General features: G+C 37.8%; 1 protein-coding gene across 1 annotated transcript; it reads left to right on the forward strand.

The window, feature by feature from the left end:
• The first annotated feature begins 272 nt into the window (after positions 1–272).
• Positions 273–16,907, forward strand: CLDN1 (claudin 1). Its single transcript, XM_063442794.1, has 4 exons — positions 273–645; positions 11,387–11,551; positions 13,176–13,260; positions 15,090–16,907. Exons 1-4 carry the CDS (start codon positions 423–425, stop codon positions 15,250–15,252), a joined length of 636 nt encoding a protein of 211 aa, XP_063298864.1. The 5' UTR covers positions 273–422; the 3' UTR covers positions 15,253–16,907.
• The last annotated feature ends 7,461 nt before the right edge of the window (positions 16,908–24,368 follow it).

Genomic DNA, 24,368 nt, shown 5'->3' on the forward strand with positions numbered 1-24,368 from the left:
CACCTGGCTTTGCGAACATCTATTATGGATGGGAACCAAAACAATGACTTCAGGGCTTAAATGAATTGAGCCACAAACTCACCAGCAGTCAAAGCAAACAGAAATAAAAACATGTAGTGTCATGGTGGGAGGACAGTGGTGGGAGGGTGATAATAACTTATTGGGATTTTGCAACTGGAGAGTTTCCCTACTAACCCAATGCAGTTCCAAGACATACCACTAGGAGGACACTTTAAGATGCTTTAAAAAGGCAGAAAAGTGGATTTGCTCATTTAGATGCTTGACACTCACTCTGCTGATCAGCTTACTTTTCTTCTCTTGTAAAGATAGTTCAAGGTGCAACTTTTCCTAGTGTAAGGCACATTTTTTTTTTTCATTTTAGATACGCAAATAATAGCCATCACAAGGTTGAGCTTTTGAAGATGGCCAACACAGGTTTACAGATATTAGGATTTGCGTTGGCTAGTTTAGGCTGGATTGGGTTTATCGTCTGCACAGCTATTCCTCAATGGAAAATGTCATCTTTCGCTGGAGATGCCATCATCACAGCCCAGGCCACCTACGAAGGACTCTGGATGTCATGTGTTATGCAGAGCACGGGACAGATGCAGTGCAAGACCTTTGACTCATTACTGAAATTAGACAGTAAGTAGATTTATTTATTAATAAATATGTTTATGTATTACTGTCAGTAATAATAAAGGTAAAGAGATTATAATATTGTATATTCGACTGGTAAGGAAATGCTCATTAGTTATGTAAAATTGCAAGGAACATGGGATATTATTACTGTTATAAAGAGAGCAAAATGCACTGTATATTATTATTATTATTATTATTTATAAAGCGCAAACAAGTTCCGTAGCGCTGTACAATGGGTGAACTAACAGGCAAGTAATATTTATTAAGGTCTGAAAACAAAGCCCAGTTTAGTAAAATTGAGCCACAAAGGCCGTGAGAGTATTAATATTGTGATATAAATGTATTAAACTTGTTCCCGCTTTTGGAGACCTGTGATTGCATTCTTAATTTAATTTTGCTCGATATTTGATTCCAGACAATATACACATTGATTGCTTAATGTTGAGAGCCAAGCTCCATATATGCATATTAAACAGAATCATAGGTTTGTGTTTGGTTGCTTTAAAACAGGGGTGGCACTCCAGATGTTGTGGACTTCATCTCCAGTTATGATTACAGACATAATGCTGGCAAAGCCTCAAGGGAAATGTAGTCCACAACAGATGGAGTGTTGAAGGTTTCCTACCTGTGCTTTAAACGGACATTAGTAGAACAGTGCTAAAGTATATGTACAGTATAAAAATAACTGCAGTGAACTATTTTATATGCCTTGAATCCCAAGCTCCCCTCCAGCTGTTATTGGACTACAGAGATAATAGCAATATTGTGAGCACAGATACGGTACTTTAACAACTGTACTGCTCTATAAAAGCCACTATCTAGCATAGCATCATGAAAGAGCTGCATACTTGAGCATGTCTGATCACATCCTTGTTTTGCGTGAGTTTACAGGGCATCAGTTAGATTTCCTGAGATCTGAATAACATAGGTGTGCACAGCACATTGCATTAGGGTGTGCACCCAGAGAAAATTATCTACATTTTACTTTAAAATACTAATTTAAAAACTAATATTTTTTTCTTTAGTGGTAACCAGGTTTATTTAGAGACAGTCATGTTTCATTTTCCTTCACAAATATAAAATATATATATATATATATATATATATATATATATATATATATATCCCAACTGTTGTAAAAGTGTCCGTAAAGAACTAAACAAGGGACAGATGAGATGACTTAACCTTCATTTGGATATAAATCGGTTAACCAGGCACACTCAAGGATCTTTCAAAGACCATTTAAGTATTTTTCCTAGAAATTCTAGAAATATGTACGGCAGCAAGGTAGAAATCTAATTGACATGGGCAGCATAAAAATTAAAAAAATTCATGAACAAATAACTGCTTGCAGTTTGATAACTTAGTAGCTTACAGATTGGTAACTGAAATGCATAGTTGTCCTACTTACACTTGTACTTAAATTAGTAAATATTGGTGAATCCCTTTAACAGCATTAGAGAGTTATACCAAGGTGCATTATTTGGAAATGCTGTGCAATCTATTTACATTCGTTGAGTACTAGAAGGTCGCACATTAATCCTTGCGATATGACTGTAGGTGCTTCACTGAACTGGTAAATACATAAGAAAATTAAAACAGGATGTATTTTATTTAAGCCAAATAAGACTCAGGCACAATAACATTAGTCAATAACAAATGCAGATCGCAAGTAGGATATTTTAGCACAGGATAACAAAGTTAAAATCACTTGGGTAGGCAGGTCACCCATAAGTCAGATTTCCTTTATGTAAACAGTTCTAAGTGTAACACATGAGTTCATGTCATGCGAGTACAGCAACATGCACGTAAGAGCAAAACAGTCTGTTTATGACCTGGGATAAATATTTTGATAAATAACCATTGTGGCTTTGGCCAGTGCTGTGCTTTGGAACCTGACAACCCATCTAGCTGATAAATATCTTTCTTTAACATATTTATACTTACTTGAAAGTAACACATCCATTCAATGAATATATGTACCGGTATCTTGTAAGAAATAGCCTACAGATAGCTACAGATAGCACTTACATATTCCTCAGTCTTGTAAAATTTAGGGATACCTAAAATTAACATTTTTAATCATTTTTTCAGGAAATATTAGGGGTATAAATTTTGCCTTCCAAAAAGTTTATTTATGTTAATATAGAAAAACAAATATCACAGATCAAACTATATTAAATAATATAACATGAAATTATTCGTAAAAATTGTCAAACATCCTGCTAATAGTTACTTAAAGGGAATCTCCAGTGCCAGGAAAACAATCAGTTTTCCTGGCACTTCAGGATTCCTCTCCCTCCCACCCCCCAATACCCAGTTGCTGAAGGGGTGAAAACCCATTCAGTGACTTACCTGAGGCAGCGACATGTCCCACGTCGCTGCCTGCTCCTCCCCCGCCGCTCCACCTTCTGCCTACGTCGGCCAGTGGGCGAGACTGATCCCGCCCACCGGCCGAGGAGACCTAATGCGCATGCGCGGCGCGGCAATGCATTAGCGCACCCCATAGGAAAGCATTGAAAGCGATTTTCAATGCTTTCCTATGGGGAATTGAGCGACGCTGGAGGTCTTCACACAGCGTGAGGACGTCCAGCGACGCTCTAGCACAGAAAACCCAATGCAGGAAGTTCCCTCTAGTGCAGGGGTAGGCAACCTACGGCACTAGTGCCATGCACGGCACTCGAGGTGTCTTTGTACGCCACTCAAGGCTGCTGGAGCCAAACGCACTCTGGCCTATCAGGAGTCCCAGTAAAACTTCAGATATTTGCTAATACGAAGAAATGGTGAAGGACAATCCTCAATTTATGCATTGCAGCACATGGAGTAACTGATCTCAGATCACTGCCTCCCAGCACTTGTGAATGGGAATCCACACTTTAGTAGAGCAGCTATCGCAGCTCCTGTCCTTGACCTGTACCTGGCCAGCCTGGTCCCCACTGGAACCCAGAGAACCCACCCACACTGCTAGATATACGCAGAAATGCAGAATAACCCTCCCCTCATACAAATAAAATGAACAGCCCACAAACAAACATACACACAATCCGCACAAACGCAACACCACTAACAATACACATACATGCACACAACCCCACATGCAGCCTCTCACATGCAATACCCCAAACAGCCCCCACACACTACCAAACACACAATGTGACATATCCATCCACACACAATTCCACAAGCAGCCATACACAGCCCACATTCATATGTATCATGCACGATACCATAAACTACTAATGAACATGTACAATATAATAGCTCATATACGGACAAATACAACGATACAAAGCAATTACAGTAAAAATAACCCAAGCAGAATACGGCAGCATACACACCTTAATTAAAAAAAAATAGGATCAGCACTCTACGGGACATCACAATCCTATATCGGCACAGTGCTGCTAAAAGGTTGCCTACCCCTGCTCTAGTGGCTGTCTAATAGACAGCCACTAGGGGAGGACTTAACCCAGCAAGGTAATTATTGCAGTTTTAAAAAAAACTGCAATAATTACACTTGCAGGGTTAAGGGTAGTGGGAGTTGGCACCCAGACCACTCCAATGGGCAGAAGTGGTCTGGGTGCCTACAGTGTCCCTTTAATAATCTAGTAGCATTTTTGGAAATGGGAATTCCCAAAATGCCAGCCAAATGTTGGTGTTTCAGCTCAATTTACTAGATCCTGCACATTTTTCAGGGGGCATTCTAGAAACTCCAAAATTGCAAAATTCTTATTGGCATACTTTTGCTACACATTCTGGTTGGAACACTCCATAGTAAACCACAGAAACCCTAACATCATTTATTATTCACTAGACGACAGTATGGTTTCACTGTCAAAAAAGCTTCTAAGTATTGTAAATGCTACGCATCCTGTCGACTCTCTAACTGAGAGCCAATCGTGTATCTCCATATTAAAAAATGTGGTTACTCCATTTCAAAATATTCAAGATCCCCAGGACCCCTAAAAGGACCAGAAGAGTTCGAGCAAGTGGCCTCTATTCTTTATCAAATTTAGGCAGTGTGGTGGAGAGTAATACAGGACCTAGGAGATACCCAGTTTCCTTGGCCATATGAAAAAAAACAAAACCAAATGTTGTCCGTCATAAAATCATAACGCAATATAATGCAAAAACTGTATACCACAAATTATAACTAAATAACATATTTACATTTTAAATCCTTGGGAATTGCAGTGTCTACCTATGAGTTTTTTCCTGGGAAGAAATGAAATCGGTGAGCCAATGTTATCTGGGAGTGCTGGTTGTATCCCATAAAGCCATGTTGAGCAGGTGTTTATAGGATAAGTAGTTCAGTATTTGGCATCAGTTTCCCTCTTGAAAACATGTAAATCACACTGCTGCCCATGTGGATAATCAAACATCATTACCAATAGGTATATTCTTGATTTTCACAGCTAGCTATGAAAGAGTTTCTGAAAAAGGTGGAGTATATTCCATACAAGTGCTTGTATAGCCTGGGGAAATGATGTCTTTTACAGGAAACCTCCCTCCACTATGCTAGCTTGGAGTCTTTCTTTGAGATAATTTGTTCTGGGAGGAACCTATTTCTTAAACATTACCCTGCCATTAATCCATTTGTTTTTTAAATTACTTGTATAAAAGAATTTAGAGGGCATTACATTGGAAACCAACAGAATGGATACACTGATCTCTCTACTTTTAGGATTTTACAGAGTTATTTACTAAAGTGAGAATTCCAAGTGAATTCATAGTGAATTTCAACTTTAAGATAAAAAATAAAAAAAGTCAAATATGTTTTCAGTTCAGCGTTTCTGGCCTTAAATTTAAAGTTCACTTTGAATTCACCTGAAATTTTTCCTTTAGTAAGAAACCTTATTAGTCTTAGAATATTTCTGTATAAATAAATCCTGTTTCATTAAGGAAGGCAAAACACCTTACTGTTAGTAAGACAGTTAATCAAGCTCAGTAAAACTAGTGTTTTCATATCAGACACTTGGTGTTTTTCAACACGAGGCTAAGATAATTAAGGTAGATGTAAATTTATTAAAAGGTTCAGCTTGAGCGCACAATACAATTATATATGAAAATAATTTCAAGCTTGCTGGAAACTGAGATACTGTTTGTAACGAACAAGGGTAATGTGTTGTTCTTTGCAGAAAGGAAAATACATGTGTCCTATGGGAGTGTTGTCTTTGGATAGCTTGATGATTGAAAACACAGTGGGGGCAAGGCTGTTTTATAAATATATCCAAGTATCTGAAAGTTCAGATAGCACTGTGCATGCTAAACTCCTATATCGGTGATACAATGAAAGGTGTGACATGGAAATGATACATACTGTGCATGTACATGGCGATTTGCTGAATAACCAAAGTAAAAATGGTAAGAAAACTCATACAAATATTTTTAACAAAACTATTACATTTGGTTGTAGAATTCTTCTCTATGATCTTATAGAGAAGATAGGTCATGGTCATGGTTTGGCAAGGTCATGCTTATGGCAAGGTCATGGTTATGGTGTGTAGACTGCTTTTTGTTCTTGTTGTGTACTCGCTCGTACTGAGTGTCCTTTGCCACCAAACACTCCAAAGATCTGATTATTAGTTGCCCGTTGTCAAAGTCTATACTAGAAGACTAGAAAGAGAGAATTTATTTAAGAAATCATGTAGAACCTAAGGAATTTAAAAGAGATGGACAAATTTGCCATTTAATCCTATGAGAGCCAATACAACATCAAAATCAAAAATACCTATTGAAACAAACACTTGGTGCTGGGACATATTGAAGCAAGACTTCTGGATATTGAAGTGACAAACTATCTAAAATGGAGCAGTCTCTCTGGATGAATGGAAGACAGGGCAGAAAGATAAAGTAGAAATGCCAAAGGCAGGTAGAGTGAAGCAAGACAAAAGGGATTAGTTCCAGCAGATGGTTTATATAAACAAAGGACTACAACAGCCAGGGGGAAGCAGGGACAGAAATACAAGCAACATAGAATAGGGAAACATTCTAGCTATAAGAATAACACAAATCACTAGCAATAATAAGATATATCACAGTGATAGTCTAACACACAATGCAAATCATAAGGTATGCAGCATCAGGCCGGAGAGATAGTCCAAGCAGAGAACGGATGTTCATTTTACACCATGCCATTAGTGATCCGTAGAAAAGTTTTTAATGTTTGTCGTTTTAGGAGCTGTTAAAGCCAGAAACATGGGTTTCATTGCCAGTATCATAGGCACAGGCTCCATATGTACATAAAAGCAAAAGTGTCCACAGTAAAGAACTGAAGACTAGGTGGGCAAAATGGTGGAATCAAAATCTAAAATGGTCAGTCTTTCTAACTTTTAACTCATCTCCAAAAGATCTGTTTGACCATGGTCCAGGGAATACTATAGGTGGGGGGAGAAAACCCAGCCCAGAATACAGAATTAGATAAATCAATTAGAATTTAAACCAATAAAATGAAATTATGACTGTCGTGATAATGATTGCTTTACCATGGTCCTGAAAGTATCAAATTAAAATTGCATTTGCATACTTATTTTTTTCTGCTTTATTCCCAGTATTATTTTGTCCTATATTATATCTAGGATCATGGTAAAACAGATCTTCTGGGAGAGTTTAACCCCTTAAGGACCAAACTTCTGGAATTAAAGGGAATCATGACATGTCACACATCTCATGTGTCCTTAAGGGGTTAAGCTAAATGAGGAGCTCCTCTTGCTACACTTAGAACACACCTTATGTTCATTATACTGTATCTGTGTAATTTGCAGAACACATCCATTGATAAGTTGTACCATGCGATAGTCATGTATTTTTTTGTTGAATGATTCTTAATATTGTCTCACTTGTCTAAGAATCTGTATGCTGAAGGTCACAGAATAGGGAAATTATTATGACAGTCTTTTATCAAGTTTATTGATTTTTGGATGTTTGATATTTGTTGGCCTTCTTTTACTTGTAGTAGGGGAATCCAAAGCAGGATGAAGGGTGAGCAGTATGTTGTCAGCAGTGATAAACAGGAGCTCTAAGGAAACATAATCACTAGAGATCCAATCCAGTAAATGAATTAAATGTTTACACATACAATGACAATGTAGTTGTATACATGGCTTGTATAAATGTGTTATGTTGTTTATACATGTTGGCCTTCCTAACAGCTCTTCCTGGTCAGGCTGCAATGCATACTAGTACAAACAGTATATTTCAGCTTCTAATTTGGGGTCAGGGATCCACAAACTATGGGATCAGGTGAGCAGCCTTAGAGAGCATTTAGTTGCAAAATGCTTCCCTCACTTCTTGAGAGTTATCAGAATATTCCCTTGAACAGAAACAAGCTGTGGCCAACTATATGTATTGACTTTCTGGACATGTGTAATGCCTGTGATCCATCTCTGTTCCATGTATTCCCAACAATAAAAGGATAAGTAGAGCCTTTATTTCTCATGATAGTGACAAGGGAACAGAGAGATGCTCTCTCTCAGTCTTCATAGTTGAGGGAAACTTTCTTCTCTTGTATCATTCAACTTTTGTAATGAATAAAACTTCTTATATGCAACTAAAATAAATGATTATAAAATATAAAGTCACAGAGTGATTTTGTTCCCTCTGAATGAGAATGTGGATAATACTTAGAGTGGTACTGTCACCATCTGGGGACTTGCAAAGACCCACAATGGTGACATCGCCGCAGTGAGATTTAAAGACGAGATTTAATAACCTGAACCTGTCTTTTATGGACGCGGCCATTTTGATCCGGCGGGTTCTCTTTGGAGCCGATGTCACTACTGTACTCTCGTGCACAAGATTACAAAATTGAAGTCTATAGAAAATTCCCCATGACCGCGGGATCCTCTATATACACAGCCAGTTCCCTGCAGTTGTCACTGGTGACGGCTGTTGGGATTGACACTTAGACTTCTCCCTAAGAAAGCCAGGTGGAGGAGACATACAGAGACAAAACAGTCCCTACTTTCTCTTGGTATATCTCTTAACTGTGTTAGAATTTAAGTTAAATTCCAACACAGTCAAAATGAGTATTTCCTGAAGATTCTATCTTTATGAAATATTTGTTTTTCGGGTGGGGGAGGGTGGGGGAGGAGCAGTGCTGCTTTAACATGTCTAATCATAAACAGTTGAAGTGCATTGAAGTCAAGATCAGACCCGTCACATCAGAGGCATGCATATTTCTATTAACTACTTGTCCCTCACGGTCTAAAAGAGAAACACTAATAGCCAGACTCCATAGTTAAATATGTAGTAAGTAGAATAGACACTTAAAGATCATAGAGTGCACATTTTAACAGAGATTTTCACAGCTTCCTAACGTAATTATCTAACTTTGTCAGTTTCTAATACCCTTTGAATCCACTATCAAGCACTGCATAAACTATTGTTACTCTATTGTTACAGCAGAGGAGTATAATTGTATTGAAAATGAAGGAGCAAAGTCCTAAATGCAGAGCAATCATAAGGAAGATTAATTTGGCTTCCATAGTGACTGCCCCACTTTTGCCATTTTTAAAACTTAGAAACCAGCACACAATTTCTTAAAAAAATAAAAAAGCATAATGTATTTTATTCCTCTTTTCGAATGGGCTGATAGTCTTTCTAGGTATTTTACCCCAACTACATCCGCTGACAATCCATTCCATGCGTGCACTACGTTACCAGCGCTTATTATAGCAGTATTATTTTTTATCATTTCCAAGTTGTTTTCTGCTATTCTGTTCTCATAGGAACAAATGCATTTTGAATGAAATCAAAATGTGTTTCCTCTGTATTCGTCTATCTGTTAAAAACAGCCTGGCAGCTTATTAATTGTGAACATAAGGCACAGCATGGTGTCACAATGGAAGGGTTGAAAATGGCATTTTATTTATTTTTTTGTCACTAAATTGCAGATATTTTCAGAAAGGGTGAGTCAGATCATACAGCGAGAAGTGCTTTTGCTCACAGCATTTTGGATGAACTTACAAAGAAAACATCGTATCTGGTTCAGACTTGCTTACATGAGAGACATGCTGCTACTTTTTTTTGTCCAAGTGCAGACCTGGCAAAGCCTTTAAACGAGGAGGTTTTCAAAGATATTATTACATGGTCACCTAATCTGGGATGGGAAGAAACATAACAACAACACTCACCCTTCGCTGCTACTATAATAATAGTGCTACTGCCAAGCCAAATACATAGACAGTTTATCCATAAACGGTTCAGATCCATTGCAGTCTACTAGTCAGAACTACAAATCTATTTTCATGTTATCATTTTAATCCATTTGATCCATATAGATTGTTACAAAGCATTTCTCAGAATCATGGTCTGAGTTCCATAAGTGGCATAAGTAAGCAGCATTATATGGTTGGGCACCTCATTTACATATTGAGGACAACTACCAAAGACTTAAAGGAACAATATAGGCACCCCACTCAGACCTCTTCTCAATTAACTGGTCTGGGTGCCATCATCCCCACCACCATTTTGACCCTGCAACTGAAAATTTTGCTATTCTGCATGAACGGCAATGTTTCCATGTAAGGGTTTAAATGCCTCTAGTGGCTGCAGCATTGCCCACTAGTCTCCCAAAGCATGGGATAGGCTGGGATCATTGACTGTAGTGGTTATCATGTCAGAAGTACTCTGGCCCTGTTCCCTGTTAATGGGGCAAACCATTTAGCTACAGTTTGCCCTCTTACCCTGATCTCCGCCTGGCTCTGTGACTCCGTCCTCTGTGACGCCAGGAGACAATGTAATCGCTGTCAGCTGTCCACGCTCAGCAAATTAATGGCATGCCATGCATGAAAATTTGCACAGAATTATCATTAGCCACTCCCAAATTAATTTTCCGGGCTGACTGATGACACCCTGTGATGCTTCCAGAGGTGGAGTTACACCTCCAGCCGAAGAGGGGTTAAACTCAGTATGTGCAGCTTTTCAGTATAGACTCCAGGCACCATGACAACCTTAAATCACTGCAGTGGTCCGGGTACTTGGAGTAGCCCTTTAATATGCAAAAAGCACAGAAATAACGATCTACATATCTTCCCCTGTGTTTACTAGTGTTTGGTCATTCTATGTTATTGTCTGTCAGTAATTACAGTGGGAGATTGACTTTACCGCAAGAGCATTTGGAAAGCTTAAATTTGGCATCTTGTGTTCCACTGTTTCTCTGCTAATCATTTGCTTGTGATAATGGGGGCCATAAAGGGATTGTTTTCTTTTCAGAGCATTTCAGCTTATGTCTACTGGCATAGAATGTTTATATACACAGATAGGTTTATTTACTAACGCTGGGATACAATTGATTTGAGAATTGTATATTTTAGGCAAAAATAGACAAATTAGAATAACCATGTAAATCAGTTTTTTCCAGCTTTGCAATTATAGCCCTTTCAATTCTCCACAATTCCCCCTTTAGTAAATGCACTCCCAATTATCCAAGTAGTTTTATTAGCCATATATGTTTGTGTTTATTGTATTTTAATAAATGTATCCATCTGTTTGGATCAGTAATTATATGTAAGGTAAACAATATTTAAAAAAAAAAAAAAAAAAGAGCACATATAAAAGATGTATTAAAATGGAAAAGACAATACTACTAAATTAATTTTACTTTCCAAAATCCATACTTAAAAAGCAAGGTCACAAATACACTGACTATTTGATATTGAATAAGGTTCTGGGCACACATTTCAATGTTATAATGACCTCTTAATAATTCATTGATATGAAAATGTCTACTTTACATTTACAGCTACCATGCAGGCCACACGAGCACTGATGATCTGTGGGATTCTTGCTGGTTTCTTCGCAATTTGCATTGGTGCAGTGGGGATGAAATGCTTGACGTGTATGCAAGATGATGAAGTGAAAAAGGCTAAGGTTGGCATAGTAGGAGGCATTCTCTTCATTATTGCCGGTAAGTGTAAGATTTATTCATTTTTCTTAGATGTTGTTTTTTAATATCTCAAGTTTACAATGTATCATCTCATCCATATGGACTTTTGGGCATGTTATATTATAGCTTAAAAAAATAAGTCAGATAGGGACTAAATAGAAACGTTTAATAATTCATTTAAGATTTTTAAAGCAACCCAAGTACTTTTAATTACATGATGATAATCTGAAATCTTTAATGATCCCATGAATGTAGAATGATGTAGAATGATGTAAAGAATTAGTCATGTATAATGATGTAAAGAACCATGCCAGCAAACTTGTGGCTGCTTAAAGGAAAACTATAGGGTCAGTAGTACAAATGTGTATTACTGACACGATAATGTTAAAAACACTATTTAGGTGTCGGGTCCCTCCTGTCCCATTAAATAAGTTAAAAACTCACCTTTATTTCAGCATTGTGCAGGTGTGCCAGCGCTAGCCTAGCCCCCAATCCCACTCATTGGCTGAGATCATCAGAATTGACAATCTCAGCCAATCCAATACTTTTCCATAGGAAAGCATTGGATTGGCTGAGACAGTCAATTCTGATGATCTCAGCCAAGGAGGCAGGGCATAGGTGGAGCCATGTGCCACACCGGCCAAACAGCATCTCCTCATAGAGATGCATTGATTTAACGCATCTCTATGGGGAAAGTTCAGCCATGGAGATGCCACACATTAGCGCTGCACGTTGTGTATTCCATTTTGAGACATAATTCTTAAATATACATTATAAGCACACTATGTAATTTAATCATGCTTTCTCAGTGGTCTTTAACCCCTTAAGGACACATGACATGTGTGACATGTCATGATTCCCTTTTATTCCAGAAGTTTGGTCCTTAAGGGGTTAAACATATATTTATTAAATTTATATCCATTGAATTACTTACCTCTGGCTTTTGAAAGGTTAATCATCTTTTAATGTCCTTGATTTGAAGATAACTTGCTTGAACACAGGAAATGAGTTAATCAATCAGTCATGCTATTTAGCACTACTGTTATCAGACCAGATTATCTTTAAAATGTGACCTGATTAGGCTAGCATGACAATTTTAGTTCTTACTTTCTGCAATCTGCATGTCTAATTCACTGAATGGGTATTGTCTCATAACTGCAGTCTTTGCAGCATGCTGATAATTTGTATACCTTTGTTTTGAAGATTGATAGCACCTGTGCCATTGAGCTTGCAATTTAGTTGAATGGGTAACCAAAACAACAACAGAACAGTCTAAAGCAATGTTGCCTATATGTTTCAATAGTATGATCATACACAATATATATGTTAGGCTCACTTTGCCATAGCCACTGTGGTGGTTTTGTGGACTATGTGACTAAAACGATGCATCCGGATTATCTGTCTGCTTGACAAACCTGGTTTACAGGTTGAACTATTTTACTATCGGTTACTATGGTAGCTAAAGGAAGCATATATTGTTTGCACATCAGCAATTAATGCTATTAGTTGATGTATCACATCCTATATCTCACATTAAATAAATTGGAAAATAATACATCATAAAATAAGTTGCAACCTATATTTCTAGTTATACCAGCCTTATCATATATATGTGTATTATAATATGCTTTCGTTTACTTTTTAGGTCTCTGTGTATTGATCGCAACATCCTGGTATGGAAACAAAATAGCAAGGGATTTCTACAATGCATTCACACCCAGCAATTCCAAGTAAGTGTCAGTTTTAGAATGAAAGTTGTTACTTTTTTTCACTGTACAAAAATGAAGATGAATGCTTTTATTCTACATTTATTGCATTTTAAAATTCCATCGTCATGGTGATAGAGATGGAAATCTAAGTTAGGGAGAAGGCAATTGAAATCCTACTTCAAGCAAATGTTGGAGGAAGCACGGAATAATTTACTTAAAATAGAACGCTATGGTGGTAAATTAGATAAAACATCATGTCCATGTTTGTAGTAAGGTCCTCAGATTGAATGTTGCATTTTCAATATTAACTCTCTAGGGTGCTGTCAGGTTTAGCAGTTTGACAATAATTTGGTGTTACTGAATTAACATGGTATTTCTATAGAGTTCAAAACAGAAGTGCCAATTAAAGTCATCAATTGCTATGGAATTGCTAACTGAGTAAACAGCTGACTTGCAACAGTTCTGGTCTATTTGACTATGCTTACCTACTTAACTTAGAATCTAACTATGTAGAATCATATAATACAATTAAAGGGACAAAATAACTTTAGCCTAATGAAGCAGTTTTGGTGTATAGATCATGCCCCTGCAGTCTCACTGCTCAATTCTCTGCTATTTAGGAGTTAAATTACATTGTTTATGCAGCTCTAGTCACACATCCCTGTATGTGACTTATACATCCTCCCTAAATACTTCCTGTATGGAGTTCTCTAATGTTTACACTTCCTTTATTCCAAATTCTATTTAATTTAGAATTTCTTATCTCCGGCATTGTTAAAAACTTGCTAGACCCTGCAAGAGCCTTCTGTACACAATTAAAGCTTTAATTTTTTAGAATTTACAGAGCAGGAGATAAAGTAAGTTATATTTGATTGACAATGAAACCATGTTTTCATGAAGTCTGTGTGTGTCACAACCAGGGGAGGTCTTGCTAGGGCTGCATACACAGAAACAAAAGTGATTTAACTCCTAAATGGCAGAGAATTGAGCAGTGAGACTTTAGTTTCATAGTCTATACACAAAAACTGCTTAATTAAACTAAAGTTGCTTGGTGACTACAGTATTTAAAAGCAAGACATCCCTTCTAATCACAAAGCTGAATACATTCAATGTTATAGGTAAGGATCCGACATTGAAAGGTGTTATGGGATGTGTTTCGAGACCTTCTATATAATAGACAGGAAGATGGGTGGGAAGACAGAAAGGCAGCTCAGACTGGGAGAAAAACATACATTTCTAAATGAAATAGGTGGACATAAATGGGAAATGGAGATCCCAAAAATATTTATGGATGGATGGATTGTTGGACAGATCACTGAATGGATGCGGGTATGGGTTTACAAAAATGCGAAGCTGCAATTGTAAATTGTTGGATATCTGAAAACAAAACAGAATTCTTTTTCAACATACTTGTAATTATACATTTTACTGCTCAAGGTTTGCAGAGATCAGCAATTAGTTCTGAGGACCTTCACAGTAACTGCTACAGGACTGCCCCCTGCCTTCCATTTTTCTCCACTCAGTGTTAGTCTTATACTAAATAGCACTTCTGGTAATTAGAATATTTATGTAAAGTCATATTTCTCATGATAAAAGATTTATTTTAGGGAAATGTGCTAAATGTGCTAAATATAGACCACCATGAAAACTAATAGATTGTTTCAAAATGTTCAAAACATTGTCTCAGAATAGCACCTATTATGCCATGATAAATATTGCCCATAATGTTACTTAGCTATATAATAATATTGGCAGAAAAAAAGACTCTGGTCCATCAAATTTAGCCTATTATTTTTACATTTATTTCCACAATATACTACTTTTTCCTAACCTTTTTTTCTGTTCTCTAGGTATGAGTTTGGCCCAGCTCTCTTTATTGGGTGGGCTGGCGCAGCAATGGCTATTTTGGGGGGTGCCATGTTGTGCTGCTCCTGCCCCAGAAATGAGACATCCTACCCACCACCCAGAAGCTATAACAAGAATGCACCTTCTACAGGGAAAGACTACGTGTAAAAGAATACCAGAGGAAAACAGAGCAAAATCACTGCCATTCAGACTCTTTACTATTTGCCACAGTAAAAATGGTCCTCAGACCCATTTATTTCTTTCTACAGCAAAACAGGGATCCGGTAAAACCTTTTGATGTGGCAGTAGTACTAATTCCCTCTAGCAAGAAACCAAACCAATGTCAGTGATATGTTTAAACAGGTGGCCATGGTGAAAGGTCTAAAATATGCTGTTAAATGAAACAATTGTAAACAGGAAATAAATTTGTATCTGTTCCTATGCGTAAGTGTTTGCATACATATAGAAAGTTAAAACTCAATACACACTGTGAACAAGGTCAAGAATCAGAGAAAAACATGCATGTTTCCAAATATATATATATAAGTATACATATATATATAAACAGTAAATTCTTGAAAGGAAGAACCCCTCTTAACAAAGGATAAAGAGTACAGCGTTAAATAAACAGAATTCAGAGCAATGGTTTACAAGGAGAAAAACTGGATGCCTAACATTTGAGAAATTCATTTGTTTTGTAACCTAAATGCCAAAGTAACAGGCTGTGTACTTGTTAAAACTGAAGAGCTTTAGTTGAAATATTGATGTCACATTATAAAGTATTTAGTGCGTAAATGTTAAAAAGTGTGTGAATGTTAACCGAATGTTAACTAAGCTGGCAAACACTTAAAATGGTCAGCAGGTCCGAGCCGCCACAACATATTATAAATCTCTTCCATTCTTCTGATTTTTATACTAAAACAGGAAATCCTTTAAAAACTGAACCGCTGTTCTGTTGCATGGGAGTGATAAAATGAAACAAAGAATATTTTCACAGAGTTAAATTATTAACATAGAGATGAAGCAGAATGCATTGGTCATTTTTATTTAAATTAAAACTAGAATTGTTTCCTTGTATAGCCAGACATTCAATAATTACATATCTTCAAAAGCCATTGATTTAATTTGTTTGTTAAAGAGTGAAGTACAGCTTACTTTACATTGATGGAGCATTTATTGACCGTAGATGTTTGCTTGTAGCATAGGGTATCAAGTAAAAACTATTATTCCCTAATCCAGAGGTTCCAAATCCTGACCTCAAGGCACCTTCACAGGTGCGACTTTTTAGCTTTCTATTCTTATAAGAATGCTGACAAAAACCCAGACTGCTAATTTCCCTTGAAGATTAAGAATAAAATACTAAATAGTAGCTAGTGACGAGTCACAATAAGCTTTAAAAAATGAGCTAAAGTGACCAAGTTAGAAAAACAAATCCAACCCAATTGCATTTTAGATTGTTTCTAGATTTTGCACACTTAACTTTTTATGTTGGTTGTTCATGCAAAATCTCTCTCTGTTTAGTGAATAACCCCAAGTATTTTATAAGTTGAAATGTCATTACAGGCACACAAGGCTGTAAATAATAAGAGGGTTTGCAAAAACAAAATAACGATACAGTATAACAAGTACATTATGTTCCCTTTTCAATTTGTTTATCTTTCTGCTCATTACAATGTAAATTGATATATTTTGCCGTTCTGTATATGCATTCATTTTAGCTGATGAATATGGTGTGTATCCCAATATATCATTGTGCATTGAACCAGTTTGTATGGATTTTTTTTACAGATACTTTTCAATAAATACGGTTTTTACAAAAATCATCTGTACGCGTGTAAGCATCAATCAATATATTTGACATCATTATATTCTGCTTGACATAGTTAAACCTCGGATAACAGTATACATTCTAGGAATAGAGACAAACAAAAACGTTAACTTTTTTAATAGTATTATTTTCATGGATAATGTTATGCATAAAGAAAATACTTATGTTGAATTAGAATATTAAAGAGACACTTTAGGCCCCAACGCAACATTAATGATGCATTTTGTCCCATTAATATGCTGTATTTTTGCATGCCAAATATTTAAAGTTTTAAACAATGTGGCCATAAGACTGCCTCTTTAGCCCTGTCCCCATTTCAGGAAAATACTTCCTGATCAGTGTATCAGTGTACATACACTGCTCAGTCATTGACTGCTTGGAGAGAACTTAACTTCTGTTTCTGATAATCTGTTGTTTGGCTGTATGTTAAATGGAACAGTGTCATTATAAATTACACCCAATGGATGGTTAACTGTGTGTAACACAGAGTGGATGGGAATATCAGGGTAAAAATGTGCATTAGAAATACTTTGCATAAAGATCTCCGAAATACCCTTTTTAAACTTTCTCTTCAGCTCAGCTCTTACACAGTTAGTCCACACATTGACAGGCTTAGCTGCACTCCCAACACCCCATAATGAGCAGAAAAACAGCAGTAAACCATAGGATTCTGGGTAAAAGCCGGAGAAGCACACATGGAGAATAATGATTGGCCCACGAACATGGAGAATAATGTTTGGCCCACTTAGTCGCTTTCCTTTGCTTGTAACATAAAAGAAAGGTTGTTTCATTCAATCCACAACCAAGTTGCAGACATTGAGAAAACAGCAATTATATCAATATCTATATGTCTGTTATTAGTTAGTCTATTCTCTAATGGTAGTACAAAAGACAAGACAAATAAATTTTGCGCCAAAGCTGACTATTGTACAGCTACTGACAAACACAGTCCAAAGTACGTCGGTAAATCTTAAGTTAAAAGTAGCCAAATACCAGAAAAATAAAAGTGGATATTTTATATTTTTAATCTGTATTCCAATAAAGTTATTTTGGCTACTTTTAACATACTTTGATCGTGCCATTTTACTTATATATATATATATATATATATATATATATATATATATATATATATATATATAGATATATATCTTTTATTTTCACTATTGCTGCTTGGTATCCTGATTTTATTTTTCCTGTTGAGTATTACTCCAAAGAAATCCTAGGTGGGGATTATACCACTCATGCCTGAGTCATTGAGCAGTCCGCCTGCTCAATCATATGTGAGTACACATTTTATTACTTATACTCCCAATATATTTTTATACAGCGAGCACTTCACAACTACATCAGTTGTCTCTCTTCTCCTCCCTATGGTCTACATATTAATATGATACTTACCACTCTGCACGTATCCTTTAAGAGGGGATTGAACTGCTGTATGCCATTCATACTAGAGCTTGTTCAAGCTCTACTACACATGAGGTGGACTAAAATAGATCCTGTTGTCCAACTATTTATCCATCTATACTAGACGTATTTCACCATCTTTTCTCTCTTTTTCTCCACATACGGATTAAAAGACCAATACCTCTCTATGTATCCCACAAGCGGGGATTGTACTGCTGTATGCCATCCACACTAGAGCTAGTTTAAGCTCTACAACACATGAGTAGGATTACTATAGACCATATTTTTCTGTTACTCACATTCTGTACTAGACGTATTGCACCATTATCGTCTCCTCTCTTCATATACTTATCCACAAAGAGAATATCCCCCTACATAGGCCATTTGCTGTCCTTCAGGCACTATTAAGGACTTTTTTTTGGTATCTCTCTTTTTCAAGGTTTCTCTTAAGATTTACCACCATAGTTTGCACTGTGTTTATCAGTAGCTGTACTATAGTCAGCTTTGGCGCAACCTTTATTTGTCTTGTCTTTTGTACTATCATTGTTAATAGGGCTTGGAGGGAACCCTATTTTTAGGTTTGCTGCCTCTTATACTTCCCATTTACAGCATTGGTTTATTTTAGCACCTTTGTTTTTGTATTCCTATTCTCTAATGGCGACTGCTTAGCTTAAAATATGATTCTAATATAAGATAAAAGTTTTTTATTTAATCCACAACCAAGTGACAGACAGAGAGGGAAACAGACAGTGCACATACTCTTGTAAGGGAGTCTTTTTTTGAAAAGAGGACATAGCTTTGGAGGGAGGTTTATGGGGTAGCATTCTGCAATGCATTTCTTATCTTTGAGTAAACAACACAAAATATATAACAGGTTAATGAGGCCAAAACATATGAAATACTCAAGATGTGTTAATGTATTTAGTGTCTCTTCAAATTCCATGTTTTCACTAATTAAATTCTACTTTAGGGTTCCAACTATATGGTAAAATTGTTACTACATCAATTGCCAATATGCTCTTATATACGCTTTTGTTTTACTGTGGCAACTTCTTAAAAGCTTGGCAACCATGTTATCATGTACTTAAGTTTCTTAATATTGCCAACATTGGGTTGAAATCATATTCATATGAATGTCCCCTAAAATCAGGACACATTAATGAATATATGTTGATTCATTTTCACTTTAGTTTTAATAGTTGTGTATTACAGGGGAAATGTAAAAACCCATGTTTAATTTATCTCATGTTTCATGTAATACTCCTACAGCTATAAAAAAAAATAAATAAACATATAATGGATCACTATGGGGAAAGTTCAGTGTCCCTATGCAGAGCACTGAACATCAGTACTGCACGGTGTGCAGCACTGACCCAGGAAGCACCTCTAGTGCCATAATCTAAAACATTCTGAAACACTCTGAAAAGCCTCCAACTTGACCCTCTGTCAATCATTGTTATAAGCTCTGATTTGTCCACCTTGCAGTTAACATACGAAGAGCAACATACCTATTAAGGAACAGTGCACAAACAAAAATAAAATTTTAAATTTTACAAGTATACTAAAAATCACCTAACTCAGCAAACAAATATAGGGATTTGGCTTCATCATAAGCCCACCAGTACCTAACAGTACCAAAATATCAGTTGATCCTGCACTAGTTTTAATGTGGGAGACAAATGAAATATTTCTAGTGTGCTAAATGAATTTAAGTGTATTTCATTATTCTGTTATAAGCCCTTTGTGAAATGAATGTGTGGCATAGCAGGCCCAGTGGATTTGCACAATCTGTAGGCCAGAATACTTAACTACCGTGGCGATCCCGATTGTGGGGACTAACTGACAACCCAGGCAATCCTGCCCATTCGGGCCATGTGATTGTGAAGACATCATGATCCCCCAACACTGAAATATTAAAAAATATATATTTATATACACTGAAATATCTGGATTTAATATAAATATATATCATGTGGTGACAGTGTGGGGGGATGGTGACAGTGTGGGAGGTGGTGACAGTGTGGGGATGATGACAATTTGGGGATGTGACAGTGTGGGAGGTTGTTACAATGTGGGGGGATGGTGATAGTATAGGGGAGTAGTGATAGTGTGGGGGGATGATGACTATATGGGAGGTGGTGACAGTGTGGAGGGATGGTGACAGTGTGGGAGGTGATAACAGTGTTTCGGATGGTGACATTGTGGAATGTGGTGACAGTGTTTCGGATGGTGACATTGTGGAAAGTGGTAACAGTGTTGGGGGAAAGGTGACAGTGTGGGAGGTGGTGACAGTGTTTTAGGTGGTGATAGTGTGGGGGAAAGATGACAGTGTAGGGGAAAAGTGACAGTGTGGGGGGTGGTGACAGTGTAGGAGGTGGTGACAGTGTGGGGCGGTGGTAGTGTTTGGGGATGGTCACAGTGGGGGAGTGGTAGTGTGTGGGGATGGTGGCGGGGGGTGGTAGTGTGTGGGGATGGTGACATTGGGGGGTTGTAGTGTGTGGGGATGGTGACAGTGGGGGTGGTAGTGTGTGATGATGGTGACAGTGGGGGGTGGTAGTGTATAGGGATGTGACAGTGGGGGGTGGTAGTGTGTGGGAAGGCTGTTGTTTAGTGATCAGTCTCCTGATAACTTTTTTGTGTAATTCATCCCCTGGTGGTCTAGTGGTCTCCTCCTCCTCTTTGGTGGTCCAGTGGGCTACGTATGTAGTCTGCCAGCGCCTCTGGTCTGTAGCTCTTCCAGGTGCAGAACTGCAGGCCGTTTAGTAGAGATCTCATGAGCTCTGGTCAGAGCATTGCCGTGGTACATGGAGGGGCCTTGCACCCGGCGGCCGCATCTTGGTGTCAGCCCTCGGTCATGGGCTGAGGAGCCAACACATCAGTCAGCCCTGTCAGTGACCGGTTCGGTGAACTTGTTACATTTTAGGAACCAGCTGAATCCCACCACTGGGGGCACTGTTGTTCACGTGAGACATCACTGAACACACATATGAGTTTTTTAAAACAGTAAAATGTATAGTGACAATGTTATCATCAATAAAATAGCAATTTTTGTGTGAAAAATGCAAAAAACAAATAAGAACACTAACTATGGCCAGGGTTTGTGACTAAATGGCTACTAACAAATACTGGACATACTCCATTTTAAATACCCTGTTTTGGGGTTTTTTTGTTTGCAAATGGTATGCCATGATGGGGGTAATTTCCATTCCTGGGCTGCAATACAGTCTAAAAGGCAACATACATCCAGCAAACCAATCTGGCAAATTCCAATGTGTAGAAACGGAAATCTTTATTTGACCCTGTAACATTCCAAAACACCATGAAACCTGACAAGGTCAGCTGATGAATCTAAAATCAAATGAAATAAAACATAGCATAATACAGTTTTCGAAATGTAATATTTCCTGCTATAGATTGCACTCACAGGATGTTGGAAGTATATGCGCTCTATTGGAGCCTCAACGATGTTTTGGGGGGCTTGTATCTCCCTCTTTGGATCAAGTATCACCCGGTATCAGGAACCATTCAGGACTCCGACAGGTAGATAGGTAAAAAGGAGGTTTATTGGTATAAAAAGTATAAAAAAGGATTGGTCTTACGCGTTTCGTCCACCAGGGGACTTCCTCAGAGACCAGTATACAGTAAAACACAGTGAGTAGATAATGCAAAAAACAGCAACTATGAAACCAATGCAGTAAAAGCTGATTATCACGAAATTCAATGTTAAAATTCCATGCAGAACTTGGAAAATAAATTTTCTTAATTTCTCACATAGAAATTATACATAAGAGGAGAAATTAAACGGAAGAATATTTTTTTTATTTTCAATGCTTTTCCTTGCCTGAAATTGATTATTGGGAAGGGAAGAGAAGGGAAGAGAATGAAAGGAAAGGGAAAGTTGTACAGGTTATGTGTGATCTTCAATGTTTTATTCATTAGTGTAAATTCCAGAGACGTTAATGGAACTGCTGGTTAGACCCCACCGCACCCTGCCAAACACATACAAACGGAAAAGACTACAACTGAAGCAGCCAGCACTCGGCATAATCCCATTTAAATCAAATTACTATTATATTAAATCCTACTAATCCGAAATGTAACCTCTTTTGAACTCTAAACACCATAACCCAAAATATCCACTTTACCCAAACCCTAACTTTAACCCCTTAAATGTAACCTCTCTCTAGACCAAACACATTTAATTCTAAACTCATTTTATACAAACTCCTGAATTGAATCCATACTAATTGCATAGATTTTGTCCTGATTGTGACCCCCCTCTGACCCTTAAAGGCACCATTTATAAATGTAGGGGTTTCAGGTATAATATTTGTTTTTGTTTGGTTGATACAATAGTGCCTTACAAATTGTGTCTATGTTGATGACTTAAAGGATTTGCTACTAATGTCTTGGTGCCAGTTACCACAGGACACATTCAAAGGTCTTGTGGAGTATGTTCCTCAATGCATCCAATCTGTTTTGTCATGATGGTCAGGTGGTTTTAATGGTGTGGCTAATCAACGTATGTTAATGTCATCCATCTATTCTTCCCCAGATGTTTCCTCCACAGGGTTTTATTTCCTCTCCTGACTGCTGAAGGATTGCTCTTCAACCCTAGAGGTTATCCACATATCAGCCATCTTCCAGATCTGTAACTATACTCAAACTGCATAGTAGACAGACACACAGATAGATAGGGATCAAAATGTCTAATAGCAAGCTAGCCAATGGCGGGTGAATATTCAGCCCAGGCAAGTAAAATGTAACCCTGCATAGTGTAACATCCTATTTATGTCTTATGTTAATTTTTATAATTTGTTAAATGGGTTGGTTGAATACAGAGATTATGAGGTGATATGAGTCTGGACCATCCATTGATCATCTAACTGTGTGTGATTATTTGTTGGTGCTGTATATAGATGTGTCATATTTCTTTTTCATTTGTGTTTCTTTATCTTATCCCCCTGTATCTTAATGATTAGACTCTCTTTCTTGCCATTTGGATCTACTCAAATTTATCAAATGTTCTACCTTGTGCCAGATCTTAGACAAATGCACCTCAAACCATTTTTAATATAATAATGCTTTACGTTTTGAAAGAAAATAGATATGTTTAAAAATGGGACACATGGAGAGACTGTTAAGGGGGATGAATGAGACACATGTAGTGGCTGGTGGCATAAGACACATGAGAGACTTGAGGGGGTGAGAAACATGGAAGTGCTGGGGGGGATAAGACACATGGATGGGTGAATAAAACCATGGAGGGTCTGGAGGGGTGAATGAGACACATGGATGGGCTGGGGGCTAAATGAGACACATGGAGAGTCTGAGGAGGGAATTGAATGAGACACATGGAGGGGCTGGCTGGATGAGACACATGGAGCGGTTGGGGGTGATGCACATGCAGAGGCTGAGGAAGTTAATTAGACACATGGAGGGATGAATGAGATACATGTAGGGGCTGGATGGGTGGATTAGAGACATGGAGGGGCTGACGGGGTGAATGAGACCCATGGAGGTGCTGCAGGGGAGTGAGTGAGACACATAGAGGAACTAAGGGAGTGAATGAGACACATAGAGGGGCTTGGGAGGTGAATGAGACACACGGAAGGTGAATGAGACACATGGATGAGCTTGGGGGGTGAGAAACATTGAGGGGCACAAAACGAAACACGGATGTGCTGGGGACACAAAGTGACAAACAGTAGGGCTTGGGGGACAAACAGGTACACACAGAAGGGCTGGGGAGACAAAGAGACTTACAGAGTGGAGATAAAGAGACACACAAAGCGGCTGAGAGGACAAAAAGACACACACAGAAGGTTTGGGGGGCACAAAGAGACATACAGAGGGGATGAGAGAGGACAAAAAGACACACTGAAGAGCTAGGGCACAAAGAGGCACACAGAAGGGCTGAGGGGACCACAATGCACCCAGAAGGGCTGGGACGGGGGAACAAAAACACACAAATGGTTTGGGGGGGGCAAACAGACACAAATAACATACTTTTTGCACCTGCACTGTGAATGTTTACATGGTGTGT

The sequence above is a fragment of the Pelobates fuscus genome, chromosome 2 (assembly GCF_036172605.1).
Source record: "Pelobates fuscus isolate aPelFus1 chromosome 2, aPelFus1.pri, whole genome shotgun sequence".
Taxonomy (NCBI): domain Eukaryota; kingdom Metazoa; phylum Chordata; class Amphibia; order Anura; family Pelobatidae; genus Pelobates; species Pelobates fuscus.

What these genes read in the sequence shown, in the direction of transcription:
- CLDN1 (XM_063442794.1), top strand. Translation starts at nt 423, where the DNA reads ATGGCCAACACAGGTTTACAGATATTAGGATTTGCGTTGGCTAGTTTA. An exon ending in CTCATTACTGAAATTAGACA is followed by an intron (nt 646 to 11,386) that starts GTAAGTAGATTT and finishes TTACATTTACAG; the next exon opens with CTACCATGCAGGCCACACGA. An exon ending in TTCACACCCAGCAATTCCAA is followed by an intron (nt 13,261 to 15,089) that starts GTAAGTGTCAGT and finishes TCTGTTCTCTAG; the next exon opens with GTATGAGTTTGGCCCAGCTC.